The sequence below is a fragment of the Prionailurus bengalensis genome, chromosome B2, assembly GCF_016509475.1.
Source record: "Prionailurus bengalensis isolate Pbe53 chromosome B2, Fcat_Pben_1.1_paternal_pri, whole genome shotgun sequence".
In the NCBI taxonomy this organism is placed as follows: domain Eukaryota; kingdom Metazoa; phylum Chordata; class Mammalia; order Carnivora; family Felidae; genus Prionailurus; species Prionailurus bengalensis.
Window position 1 is genome coordinate 141,731,415 of NC_057349.1, and position 14,813 is coordinate 141,746,227.

The 14,813-nt window shown below is 41.7% G+C and overlaps 2 protein-coding genes across 2 annotated transcripts in view; both read right to left on the bottom strand.

The window, feature by feature from the left end:
• Window positions 1-2,570: 2,570 nt before the first annotated feature.
• TMEM242 (transmembrane protein 242) overlaps window positions 2,571-14,813 on the bottom strand; it is a 29,949-nt gene continuing 17,706 nt past the window's right edge. The window contains exon 4 of the mRNA XM_043593108.1: window positions 2,571-3,095. Coding sequence (XP_043449043.1) covers window positions 2,997-3,095 — 99 coding nt within the window. The 3' untranslated portion in view covers window positions 2,571-2,996. The remainder of the gene's footprint in view (window positions 3,096-14,813) is intronic.
• On the bottom strand, window positions 8,227-14,298 carry LDHAL6B (lactate dehydrogenase A like 6B). Its single transcript, XM_043593107.1, has one exon. It carries the CDS (start codon window positions 10,388-10,390, stop codon window positions 9,245-9,247), a length of 1,146 nt encoding a protein of 381 aa, XP_043449042.1. The 5' UTR covers window positions 10,391-14,298; the 3' UTR covers window positions 8,227-9,244.

Sequence of the window (14,813 nt, forward strand, 5' to 3'; positions counted from 1 at the left end):
TGTCCCTATGGGCTTCTTTTTTTTTTTTTTTTTAATTTCTTATATTTTCCCCTTAGGTTGCATGATTAATTTGCAAGCTGAGTCCCATACTGTCCATGAAACTAAGCAGAACATAGGACAGGCGAGGTGATTAGATGCCACCTTTTGACTGAGCACTGAGAAAGGTTTTAGCCAACATCAGCCTGTGTCACTGCTATGGAACGAGGGTCACCTGCGGTCACGCCTCAGCTCTGCGGGGGCCCGGAGGTGGCTGACTCAAGCTCTGGATCATTAGAATCCCTGTTTCGTGTAGACATAGGCTGGTAGGCGTCATGTAAGGCAGTTCCCATTTTTTTCATTCTGGGGTTGTTTGGAAATCGTATTTTCTTGACTCTGAAAATAACAGCTGCCCATGGATACATTTTTACAGGGCAGCAATAACTTAGCAGAATACATTTTTTTTCTCTCGAATGAATCCCGAGGCCTTGGAAGTCGCCCCTCCCTGCCCACTACATTTTCTCTACATTGCTTTCTCTAATAGCTCTTTGGGTGCTGAGATTCTAAACGTAAAGCTTACACTCAACCAGCGTAAGCAACGTTCTTATGGAAAGCCGCCTGAATGTTGGCTTACACGTGAAATGGAAATGGCTTGTGTTATCCATCCTTTAAAAAATTTCTAGTGCTCAGCCTCCATGAAATGGATTGCTTATGGGGAGATAATGTCTGTTCTATTCCTTTTTAAGTCTGTGAAAAATGTCATCCTGGTTAATAGGGTGATTAAAACTCTTTATGCTCCAGGAGATAAATGTGATTATGTTTGTCATACTCTACCCAAGATAAAGACAGCAAAGAAGGCAAACTTGAAATTCCATAACATTTCCTCTCTTCCATATCCAGGAACATTCAGAACTCAATACACAGATGGTACTTCACATAAAGAATAACATTATCTGTTAAACATTTTTCCTTTCCATTAACCAATTTAACAATATGCCTCTGGTATAAAAGGAATAGACAAATGACTAAATCTTCTGAAATCTGAGTTCTGACTGTAGAAAAATACCACGTCAGTCATATTGCTTGTTTTCCTTTTAACTTTCATCTTTGTTACTTCACTTCTGCTTTTAAAATGCAACTGGGAGTCTGTCCCCATCAACCTTCCCTCTGTGGGTGATTCACGATCGTTCTTATGGGAGCCCCCTTGCCATCCCTCAAGGACAACAGACGTATATGAAAAGGGTAAACAGAAGTCTGTATCCAAACATGCATGCCTTGAGGCCTCCCACAAGCCAGACCCTGTGGGAATGGGGCTCACCAAGCTCCTAGACACAGGCCATAATATCGACACAACCTGTTCCTTCATTTCGTTCAAAGACTAGAGATCTTTTCTTAGTTAAAAATGAAAACCGAGTGAAAAGTTTTTGCTTCTCCATATACCCTGATAAATTCTGCAATCCCTTCCTTGTAGTCTTGAGATTTTTAACAGGTTACATATGAATCCCAGATGCTGCTTACACCTGTTTAATTAGTTAACAATATGGCAATTTTAACAGGGTAAGCTGGCCCAGAGAAAAATGTTACATTATGCACTTGACATTTCACTTAAAAATTTTCCTTAGAACTAAAAGGTTTCATTACAACAGAAAAAAACAATTAAATATACTTTATTAAACCTGATTGCTAATTAGAGCCTAAGTAATTATAAAGAAGTTGCACAACTGGTACCCAACCATATTTTTCTGGGTATACTGACATATGAAAGTACTTTTCTTTTTTTTTTTTTTTTAAGATTTCTTTTTTTTATTTAAAAAAAAATTTTTTTTCAATATATGAAATTTATTGTCAAATTGGTTTCCATACAACACCCAGTGCTCATCCCAAAAGGTGCCCTCTTCAATACCCATCACCCACCCTCCCGTCCCTCCCACCCCCCCATCAACCCTCAGTTTGTTCTCAGTTTTTAACAGTCTCTTATGCTTTGGCTCTCTCCCACTCTAACCTCTTTTTTTTTTTTTTACTTTTATTTAAAGAATGTTAATTTCAAATAAAAATAATTGCGTGCAGACATTTTTCTCTGTTTTCTCGAAGAGATCATGGAGGACAGGAAAGGGCTGGGTGTGCATAGAAGAATTTACCAGTAGTTTCATCAGGGAGGCAGTAATGACTACTTAAAATTGAGACTCAATACTCAGGTAACTTTCTGGTTCAAATAATTTGTTAAGGTAGGTGATAATTGGACTCTTTTTACATTGACAATTGAGGTAAAACAACAGTCAATGTTGAGGGACACAGAACCAACTTCTCAAAAAAGTACATTTTATATCCATGGTATCGTATTATTTTAGCATGACTACTTTTTCAAGTTCTCATGATCTGTTACTGGCTTCTTATCTATGCACAAGAATTTCCAGAGCCTTGAGACGAGCTCATCAGCGACTAATTAGCACGTGCAAAGCCAGGACAGCAAATTCAGGACAACAGAGCCACACCTGCTACCTGACAAACAGGGTTTACCTGTTAACCTGTTGCTCTGGAGTCGGCCTAATAGGAGTGAGCTTTCCAAGCCCCGACAATCACATACAGACAAGAAACGCTGTTGAAACTCATTTAATTAGACACATTGAGGTACTAGTGTGGTTAGGAGTCTGTCTATAAAGATTTTCCATCATATGTTATTATACATTTTTTTCAGGTACAAAACTTGGCTTCAGCTGTTATAAACAGACGTACTTCTCCTGGGATCTTCTCCACAGAGAGGTTATCCATATGATTATTTTTAAATGGTCTTCCCAATTTTGGGAAAACCTTAGGCACACGCATGCCCATGTGAATTTTAAAGTAAAGCGCACAGACTGGCGGCCTCCTCTGTGGACACTGAGCGCCTTCTATCCCATGAATTCAGTCAACAATGCACATGTTCCTGATGATAAATCAATCGAGGCCCCTTTGCTTCTGTGGCATCTCTGAAGCCACCCTTTCCAAAATAATCGTTTTAGACTTCCCTCACCATGCTTATCTCATTTGGATTTCAATGCTTCCTCCCACTCAAGAGTCGATTCGGAGTTCTTGGGGATTGCTGGAAATATTGATTGCATTTTGCTTCGAAAGTCTTTCATCTAAAAGGAGGAAAAAAAATCAGTTATCAAAATTAAAAGAGCCAAAGCAATTAGAGACAGACTCTGTTGCTGCTGGGATGATACTTCATCGCTTGTGGGTACCATAAACAGTAAAGACTGTGCTCCAGCTACCTTGAGAGGAAATGAGATACACCTCCGTTCTTCTTCCCAGTGGTAATCTATTGAGCCTTAAATAACATAAAACACCACTCTGAATCTGGAAGGCAACGTAATCTAGACTGTCAACCCTCCATGATATCTATTTCCTACCAGAAGAATGCTATGTTTTGTTGGCTTTTTCATATATAAAGATGCAGCTGAGAATGGAAGTTGTGTTTGTCTTAAACACACCGAGGCCATTCGTAGAAGCATTTTGGAGCTAGAGGGAAGAAGTAGAGAGAAGAAACTTAGTAAGGGTTAATAAAGAATGCATCAGTGGACGGCAGATAAATTAGAATGTTCTCATATGCCAAATGGCATTGAAAGCTCTGTGTAGAGGTTTTACCAACAGAGGTTGACTTGGAACCCGAGGGTCACAGCAGGGGCTGGAAGATCTTTAATAGGAGCGTCAACCTGGGGCACCTGGCTCCCCCTGCGGAGCACACCGTCCTAAGGGAGGACGGATCATCTTTGCATTAGATAGTGCTGGCTACGTACTTTTGATTCACGGTTTTAACCTGTCTGGTCCTGTCATGAAGATACTTCAGCACTACTGTGCAGCATTACAGTATTCTCGGCCGTATCCTGACTGTATTTCTCAAAGATACAGATCTCTTCAATCAGCTGTGCGAAGCACCTCAGACTCATCGACAACACCAAGACATTTCTTGGAGTGGTTATGTTGGGAGTTGGCTAATATATTTTTCTTATATCGCTGCTTATTTATTTCACTTTATTTTGAAGCTGATTCCTTACTTTGTTTCTAAACTCAGCAAGTGCATCTTGCTCAGGACTTGTAAATTCCTAGGCATTCACTCCAGTCACCGCAGCACAGCCTCTGCCGCCAGATAGATCTGTCTCTACTGGGGAAAACTCCTGTCTCTAAGCCGTAGTTTCCACATGTGTAGAAGGGAGATAACTGCCTGCTTATAGGGTTGTGAGGATTAAGTGAGATAATACACGTAAAGCACAGCACCTAACACATGGCAGCACTCAATATATATTGGCCATTGTCATTATGGCATCACCAAAGTATGTGCTGGATTCCAAGAACAAAGTTCATACGGACATAAATAATATGGTAGGTTGGCTAAAAGCATTACTTTATAGTTCTGTATCATTTTGGTTCAACTATTTTGACATTGGGGGATACATATGGTTCTCCGTTATATGTAGTTTATAGGAGGTCCATGCCAACCATCTTTTAACGTTTGGGTCCCAGACACCAGTCCTCATTACACACACATCCATGGCATGGGTATCTCTCCCTAGCCCCGTCTTCCATGCAACTCTTTGGTTTGTACTGTGACGAATCCTTCATAACACGTTGTCACCTAGACACAGTACTGGGGAGGGATTGGAAATGTAGCTCCAAATAGCAGTTCTCAAATAGTGTCATCATTTTGGTTGCCATAATCACAGGGAACTTCTATCTGCACTGGAGGAGGGGGGCAGATTCTAAGTATCTAGAATGGCCACAAAAATAATTGTTGCTTTGTCCAAAATACCAATATATAGCCCCACTGAGGCATCTTTTGCATAGACTTTCTCAGTTTCAAGACGTCTCTGGCCAAGGTCTGCTTGTGCTGCCTCTTCTTTCCCTTCACCTTTATGGCTGAACATCTGTTACAACTAAATCCAATGACAAGAGTTTTCAAATGGAGTGTCAGAGAGCGAGGACATGAAGAGGATCATATGCCATTCTGCCTTCTCAGTGATGTGGAACATGGTCAGTTGCTGAGAAGAAGGTAGGAAACGCAGATGTGGTCTGGGTAGGAGCAAAGGGTGGCTGCTATTCAGCGGGGGGGGGGGGGGGGTGTCATGTTGCCATTTTGTCTTCTTGGACTGATTTTTTTCTTTTCTTTCCTTATTTCCCAAGTATTGTATCATTCACCTGTCCCCAGAGTCATAAATGAGTTACTGACCCACTAGAAGAAATCGTATCTGAAAAAGAGCCAAAGAAGGATAGACAGACTTTGAAGAGGGGTAAAAGAAAGGAGGCAGATGGGATAAAGAACACCATTCGGGCCTCTTTAATTTTACAGCTGTAGAAGAGGAAACCCAGAGTCTACACTGAAGTTATAAAGAGGGCCTCATGTTACTCTAAACAATGGGGTTCCACAAATTTTTAAGCTTGTACTATTTATGTATATGGATAGGACACGAAAACCTTCAGGATTTTTTCCCCCCTGTATTAATTTCTGATATGCGGTTCAGAGGTGTTGGTGTTATCAGTGATACGCTATCACGGGTCAACAGAACATTGTCCTGCTTAAAACTGTGCTTGAAAAAAGATTTAGGGGTTGAGTAAATTCAAGCAAATTTGATTATAAACCAATGAACTGAATTCCACAATAACAATGACAGCTATCGGCACAAACCATCCCCTACCCTGTACCCCACAAGTTCAGTGAGGACGGGACAATGTTGGGAACTAGAGATCCAGTAACTCAGTTTTACTCTGAAGCATTTTCCAAGCTCTGAGCTCTTACCTGCTGTCTTCCTTTTCCCTCTTTCCTCTGACTGGGGAGAATTTTTCCCTGGCTATGGGTCCCAGGGCTACGCCTCTAATCAGGGCCACTGCGTACTACACAACTCCAGGCGCTGCTCTCCACAAAGACTAAGACAGGAATGGCACCCCCCAAGGCAATGAGCCCACTGCGCAAGAACCTCATCCCTAAGTCCCACTGATTGTGTCCAACAGGGATGGGTTGTAATACCATCAGAAAGTATTACTTTCTAAGGCAGCAAGCCTTGAATACGGTGTCGTGACAATTGGGAAAGGTATTACAAGTAATTTGTTACTAACATGGACATTCTGAAGACTGGGTATGATTGACTTTTTAGATGTTAGAATGGCTTCAAGATTATGTCTCTAATAATGTTACTCTCACTCACACTGCAATAGTTGTTTGAAGGGCCATATAGCCAGTAAGCCAGGAGAGAAACATGGGATACGGCTGCACATTTACCATGCATGTTTTGGCAGGGAAAAAACAACATGAAGGTTTTTGGTCTAAGGCGTCGTGTGCTGAAAAACTCCTTAAAAGCCCAAGAGATGTACCCAATTAGAGAAAACCCTTACCCTTAAGAATAGTATCTATTCTTAAAAAAATAAGCAGTTGTTGGAATTAAAAGCTCCAAGTTGTATAATGTCTTTGCCACTGACTAGCTCATTTGGCTTCAGCTGCCTCTTGCAGGACTCCGGTACTGGAGGTAGAACAATGAAAGCGTTACAGGACCGACAGTCATTTTGAAGAACCTGGAAATTCAGCTTCTTCATAACACAGAATAAGACAATAACTGTTACTTGAACAGGAATAATAATGGCTGCCGTTTGAGATTACCTATGTGTCAGGCACTCTACCAAGCATCAGGCTACTATTTAGTCTTTACAATTCTTTGTGGCAGAAATGAGCACCGCCACTTTACATATGAGAAACCAGCAGTCAGAGAGGTTAACCCATCCATGGTGACATGCTTTCTAAGTACAACTGACTGAATGATGTCCAGGGCTCTTTCACCATAGCCACTCTGATTCTGTGACCTGGAAAGACTTGGTACCTCTATAACCTCTAATCGCATGCCAGCTTTAACTAAGAATGACTCTAAAAGCACATGTACCTCTTACAATGGCTACCATTTTATTTAGAATGGTATGGCAGATTATTATTAATGTTCACTGATAGCCAGTAGTCATGTACTTCCAGATATGGGGGGGGGGGGTTATACTTCTCCACCCTCTTTAAGTTAGGTACCCACATGACTAGTTCTGACAAAAGAAATGTGCATCACTTCCAGGTTGAAGCATTTAATTGCAGGTGTTTCCAGGCCATTCTTACCTTTCCATAGAAATCATGGAAACCTGGGTTACTATGGCGGTGCCTTAAGATCAAAGCAATCTGAGGTACAAAGCCACCTGTGGAGGACGGCTCCCCTAGAGATTCAAGTAAACCCACAGTGGATTTAATGAGAGAAATAAACCTTGAGCCACACACTTGGAGACTGTTTTTCACTGTAGCAAACCCAGCCTACTCTGACTTGACATAGTAAAGAGAATTACAAAATAGACCTAAGGCGTGCTCTGATCCCCTTCAAAATTACATTAATCTTGGCTGAAACATGGCTGAATAAAAACTCAAGGGCTGGACAAAGGGGAAGAAGAACTCTGTGCAGTTAAGCTTAAAAAGCTCTTAGAGGGGCGCCTGGGTGGCGCAGTCGGTTGGGCGTCCGACTTCAGCCAGGTCACGATCTCGCGGTCCGGGAGTTCGAGCCCCGCGTCGGGCTCTGGGCTGATGGCTCAGAGCCTGGAGCCTGTTTCCGATTCTGTGTCTCCCTCTCTCTCTGCCCCTCCCCCGTTCATGCTCTGTCTCTCTCTGTCCCAATAATAAATAAACGTTGAAAAAAAAAAATTAAAAAAAAAAAAAAAAGCTCTTAGAATCGTCTGGAACCAAACCAACATTCTTCCCACTTTCAGAGCTCAGCACATCAATTAGTCCCATTACATGACACCGCTTCCTGGGTAGTCAGAACATTTCTAGATGTTTCCAATAAAATAATATGGGAGCTCTGATCAGTATGGTAAAGGGTCATTTTTGGGGGTGGATTGCTGTCCTGTCTACCTGGTAAAATTCAACTAAGCAGGACCGGTTTTATTTAGAGAGGAGATGCTGGTACCTTTCCATTTTAATTAGCTTGGCTTATGTCCATATGGATCCTGAAATATGTTTGAACATACCATATTATTTATTTAATACTCAGTTGCATCAAGAAGGCTGACACGAATTTGAAAATCGTTCTCATTTTCTACGTTATTAGTACATCATTTAGGTAGAGGTCAGACAAGCATCTTCACTTTCTCTTAAACCCTCACTGTATCACATGCAGAAAGTCTAGAATCTATAGTAAAGTTAATCGATTTAGGAATAAAAAGTGAATGTGTAACTTTCTGAGAAATACAATCCCTGAAGCACTCATTAAAACAGCCAATTTTTATGACAGTGATTAACAACAGGGCACAATACAAAAGCAAAAGCTTTGTTAATGTGAAGTAAACCAAGCGAGAGGGATGCCCTCAGAGCATCTCAGGGCCACTCTGCTGAGACCTGGCCTAACAAGAACAACTTGTAACACGCTTCCCGGTTTAATGTGCAAACAGGTCAGGTTCTCAGAGGCAGTTCTAAAATAATTTCAGAGGCTTTATTTTTAGCGGCGACAAAATTTAGGGATGTCTCTCTGACAAATAAATGACAGTAACGCTTGCCACCTCTGTCAGGTCTCTTTCTAAAAGCTCTTTTCTATCTTTTTACACTTCATACTTTATATTGCATTAAACGCTTTATAACTGCTACCACCCAGACCACTATTTTCCTATTTTAAACTAATGTTTCTGCTTCACTGCCGTCCATACACGAGCATGTGTGTACATGTGCACCCCCTTCTCCCAACACACTTGCAGCTCTCATTTTATAATGCCTTTTTTTAAGGCCCACCTGAAAGGTTGTCACAGGGATACGAAGGCAGCTGATGGCTCCTTTACAGTACTTCTGTCTGTATATTTATTTTTACATTGTAGAGAAAGTCACAACTTCTTAAAAACAGTATATAAATGAACACAGTAGGTGTAAGCCAGCCAGAATGAAAAAATTAACATGTACTTAATGAAAATTATTTCTGTAACACAATAAACAAACCTATATCCTTTATCCTTTTGGACCAAATAGCAACTCTCTCTCTGTCTATGGCAAGGACTGGCACATCAGTGGTACAAAAACACCTTTGATGCAGTCACTTAGGAATTGTGTGGGGGAAAAAAATCATCCTGACATCTGTATGCTAAATAAAAAAGCTGGGGAATAAACAGATGAGTCACTATACTTCCTTTCCTATTTCCAACTTCTAGCAATTTCAAGTTTATTAAAAAATTTGACATATACAACCCCACACCTACTATCTCTTCATTAACTTCTGAAAGATAGTTTCAAACAACTTTAAAGCTCAAGCTCCTTCTGAATTTCCCACAGTGTTTCTGCACTCTTCTTCAGACGGGCCTGTTCTTCAGGGGTCAGCGTCACCTTTACAAGGTCTGCAATACCACTCTCTCCCAAGACACATGGAACACTGAGGAATACTTCTTTGTTTATCCCATATAGACCCTTAATTATGGTGGAAACTGGATGCACTCTTCTAAGATTCCTCAAAATGCTTTCCGTTAAATCAGCTACAGATAAGCCAATGGCCCAATTAGTATAACCTTTCATTTTAATAATCTCATAGGCACTGGCAATTACATCTTTGTGGACATTTTTCCACTTTTCGGGATCTTTATCAGTTCCTATATCTGAACTCAAATCCTTCAGAGGGACACCAGCGATGTTCACTCCACTCCACACAGGGACACTGGAATCTCCATGCTCTCCAAGGACCCACCCATGACAGCTTTCAGAGTGAATACCAAGCTTTTGCCCAATCAAGAAACGGAAACGGGCAGTGTCCAGATTACAACCACTACCAATAACACGGTTTTGGGGAAATCCACTCAATTTCCAGGCCACGTAAGTTAATATATCTACTGGATTGGAAACAACAATCAGTTTGCAGCGAGGGCTATACTGGATAATATTGGAAATCATTAACTTAAAGATGGCCACGTTGCGCTGGACTAAATTAAGCCGCGTTTCTCCTTTTTCCTGGCGTGCACCTGCGGTGATGACCACAAGGTTGGAGTTTGCAGTGACAAGGTAATCTTTGCTGGAGGCAATAGTCGGCATTTTCACGAACGGACTGCCATGTTGCAGATCCATGGTCTCACCCTTCAGTTTGTCTTCATCAACATCCACAAGGGCAAGTTCATCGGTCAAGCCCTTTAACAGGATGCTGATAGCACAGGCCATGCCAACCGATCCGGTTCCTATAATGGAGACTTTGTTGTGATGAACGGCCTCCTCGGAGGTGAAATTCTTGATAAGCTCACACTTGATGGTCGCCATCCTGGACACGAGGGTGACGGGCCAGGCGACCGGAAGGGAGATGCCTGCCGGCTGGCGGGGACACAGCGCCCCCCTCGGGCACAGGAAATTCACTCTCGCAGCCTCCACTCTCAGGCCGGCCCGCAGGACTCCCACAGACCAGTTCATGGCTACTCACTCACGAGGTGGAGGGAGAGAAAGGAAGAAAACTGCAGACAAGGTCTGTGACCTGAGGGCACAGAGCAGCAGGTGACCGTTAGACACCTCCTGCACCTGCTACTGCGGCGGCTCGAGGCCTTGGCGGTTGGAAGCCCACCCCGCCACCCCCACCCCGGTCCACTACTGCGACTGCGCGCGGCCGTGGCAGTTGGATGGCACCGCGTCCCCCCCAACTACTTCGGCTGTGCGTGGCCGCGGCGTCGGAGGGCCCCGCAGCCCACTACCGCAGCTGTGCTAGTGGGCAGGCTCGCGTGGCCTCTCAAGGGCCTCCAGAGTGGTACTTTGCATGTCTGCTCAGGCTGGGGTGGTAAAAGGGGTTCTCTGGCAAATTAATTCCGTAGATTGTTTTACACACATGAATTCTCTTCCATTTCTAACTTGTATAATGGGCCAACCCAGATCCCCGGGATTACGGATTTTCTATTTTTGCTACAGATGCCAAGTAGAAATAATTCCAGTAGGTACAGATAAAAATAGGGTTAGATTTTCTGAACTGTATCCCTGCCAGAAAGAATAAGGTACGTGTGCTCTGTCTCCAAACGGCCGCCTTCACCATTTTTCTGCGTCTACAGGAGAAGCGGGCCTCCTGTTTTAAGTTGTATCCAATTGGAGAATTTTCTATTTGGAGAGGTTCCACTGCCTTTGTACCAGTCACGACCATGATCCACAACTGGGGGGGGGGGGGGGGGGGGGGGGGGGGAGTCACAGCGCTGGCAAATAAGGGGAAGGGGCCGACTGTGAGCTAGTCCAACAGTAGAAACTCAAAGGGAGATGCTGTTACTACTTTCTCATGCCAAAGGAAACCGTGTGATTCACAGTCCTGATTAAAAATTTCTCAGGTAGAAAGGTGGGGATGTAGCCTTCTATTCAAATGAAGATCTATGTTAAAGGTCTTTAAACTGGCAAATTTTGACCAACGCACAGATCAGATTATTGATTAAAGCAGTAAAATAAATATCAGTATCTCTTGCTTTCCACTGCATTTCTCTGGTCAGTCTTCTGAACTTGCTTTGAAGTTTCTAAGGAGATAGCAACTTTACATCTGATGAAATATAAATATATACCCTAATAAACCCAGTAAGCTACGAAAGTCAAATAAAAATAGTGGCACGTTCTCCCTACTTATAAAACAACTCTGACCATGTAATAATTCTTCAAAGTTCTCCTCTCCTTTTAAGAGCAATATGCTCTTGGGGCGCTCAGTCGGTTAAGCGTTCGACTTCGGCTCAGGTCAGAGCCTGGAGCCTGTTTCAGATTCTGTGTCTCCCTCTTTCTCGGCCCCTCCCCCACCCATGCTCTGTCTCTCTCTGTCTCTCAAAAATAAATGTTAAAAAAAAAAAAAAAAAGCAATATGCTCTTCCCTAATAGGGCTCTTGGCACACACAGCCGCCTCCCAGTCAGAAAAAAGATTTCGGTTTCAGAACACCAAATCTCCACAAAATGAATATTTTATATTCAGGACTTAGAAATCTATATTCTTTTGTCACCGCAGTGCAGTCCAGGAAGAGAGGAACAATGAGCAAAGCAGTTGGTGAGGGGTGGGCAAGTGTGGCAATTAGTGGGGTTCCTGCAACCCTGTTTCGGTGGGACTCAGCACTCTAGCAGGGACCAGATGTACTGTTTAGATGGCACAGGGTCACAAGCTCCATGATACACAAAGTGGTGACAGCATCACAAACATGAGTTCTCTCTACACTGGTAGTCAGTTTTATGGTAACCATTTGCCAAATTAACAACTGCAATTTTAAAAACAATCATCTTTATTTAATGGTGGCTAACATCACAGAGGGATCCTTTTAAAAGACCAACTTTTGATAGCTGCAGTTTCTTCTATCCCAGGCAGAATAGAAATATTTAAACCTGATGCCTAGTCCCACCTTCTTCCTATAATGATTCCTTTGACCAGTCAAGTCATTTTCCAAGATAAGGGTTCTTGAGGATGAAATTCAAGCACATAACAACTCTTAGCAAGATGACTTCTTTCTATAGTAATTTTCTTTCTAGAGTTTGAACCTCTTCAGAAATAAAATCTCTGACAGCTGCCTCTTCAGCTTTTCCCCTTAGCCACAACTAAATCAATTTTGAGAAAATAACACTCTCCAAAGTAAAAATACCTCAAACAAAGCAGCTTTTTATTTACAGTAAGTCTTGAGCTAAGAAGGGAAGAACTGAGAAAGACAAAGACATGTACATGACCTCCACAGCAGATTTAGGTCTACTCAAAGATGTGCGAAGTCAGATACAGCCAGACAACTCCCTAATGACCTGTCTGAGGTGGTTCCTTATTCCTTTCGAATGGAAAACCTAACTCAAATGATCTATTCAAAAGGCAGTATAATATTATTGCTGATGGGAGGAGGATGCTTGATTACATCACCGAGGAAGGAGGAAGCAGGAAATAAAAGATGACCAACAAGTCTCTGGACCACAAATTGTTCCAACTAAGCCATTCTATTCCACCTGTCTGGACTCTCATCCCCAGCTCTCTGGCCCTTTTTCTATCTAGGAGTCTGGTCCAAATATTCCATCCTCTCAGTCTTGTACAATCCACGCCCCCCCCCCCCCCCCCAGCAGAACTGACTTGTAAAAATCCTATGCCACCAGTGTCTTTTGCACCTTTCTCCATCATAGGATTTCTCACACACAATTAAGTGTAATTACATATGAATCTGTCACTCCAAAGGGATCACCTTTTATTTATAGCATATCACTATCCTCAAGAACACAGCTTGGTAAGCAAATTCAGTAAATATTCATGGTAGAAAAGGAGTAGAGGAGTGCCTGGCTGGCTCAGTCAATAGAGCGTACGACTCTTGATCTAAGGTTGTGAGTTCAAACCTACGCTGGACATAGAGATTACTTTAAAAAAATAAAAATCTTGAAAAGAAAAAAAAGAATGAATATAGAGCCGAGTGAAGTAAGGCTAAAGGTGAGAGAAACAGAAAGGTATGGCTGGAGAATCCACCTAGTACCAGAGTTCTAAATGAAAGGTAAAATGTGTAGATGCCTGTTTGGGGTTTCTTAGCAAGGCTGATGTATAAATTTTAGACAAAGCTATGGATAGGCTAAAAGATTTCTTAACTGTTTCCAAAGCCAAAGCCAATACCTCCCTTTACCAAGTTAGAACACACAAAAAAATAAAAAATAAATAGTAATAATAAAAGAAAGAAATTCTACAGTGCTAGAAACACAGTAAAATAAATATGCAATGGCAGAAAGAATATTTTCATTCTTTAAACAAATATTTTGTTCTTTGGAAAGCTTTTAAAAAGTAACCACTGCATAAAACCCTTGATTTGAAAAAAAAAAAAAAAGAAAAAAAGAAAAAAAGAAGTTGCAATGAAAGAAGTGTTAATTAATATTATAAGCTGTAAACTCACCAGCAAGCAAGTAGAGCATTATATAAACACAATTATTTTAAAAGTCTTCTTTGTGATTTAAAAATCATAAAATGCAAATTGTAGTTTTAAAACAAATTAGTGGGCTATGATTCTATTGCTCATGTACTAAAATCTATACAACTCTGTAATCCTTGTGTGGGGGTGTTTAGAAATACCAGCACCTTATGTAGTTTCCTTTGTCAGCAATACGGGGAATGTTGGGGAGGGACAAAAGCAGGGCCACACAGCTTTGTCTCCTGATAGAACAAAGGTAGACTGTCACTGCAAAACAACATTGGGATCAACTTCCATTTATGGTATTCAAATATCATAACAGGGATTGGCAAATTCATCTAATAAAGAACCCAAATCTCACTTCTGTTCTTTAAAGACATCATCTAGGGTATCTGGGTGCTTCAGTTGGTTGAGAGGCCAACTTTTGATTTCAGCTCAGGTCATGATTCCAGGGTTGTGGGATCAAGCCTCATGTTGGGCTCTACACTGAGGGTGGAGCCTGCTTGAGATATTCTCTCTCTCTCTCTTTCTGTCCCCTCCCCTGCTCATGCACCCTCATACATACATACATACATACATACATACATACATGAAAATGGGGGTGCCTGGGTGGCTCAGTTGGTTAAGCATCTGACTTTGGCTCAGGTCATGATCTCATGGTTCATGGGTTTGACCCTTGCCTCAGGCTCTGTGTTGACAGCACGGAGCTTGCTTGGGATTCTCTTCCCACCCACCCCCCGCCCTTCCCCTGCTCCTGTTCTCTCTCAAAAATAAAACATTAAAAAAATAAAAATAAAGATAAAGATATCATCTACACACAATCTTTGATGCACTTAAAAGAGCTACATGTATTAATAATTCAAAAGGAAAAAAAGGAAATATTTTAATGTAGGACAAAACATGAAAACAAGGCAATTGAAATTCACTGGTATGTGTTTAAACATCGCAAGTTGTAGCTAAAAACTGACAAAATTTAA

What these genes read in the sequence shown, in the direction of transcription:
- LDHAL6B (XM_043593107.1), bottom strand. Translation starts at nt 10,390, where the DNA reads ATGAACTGGTCTGTGGGAGTCCTGCGGGCCGGCCTGAGAGTGGAGGCT.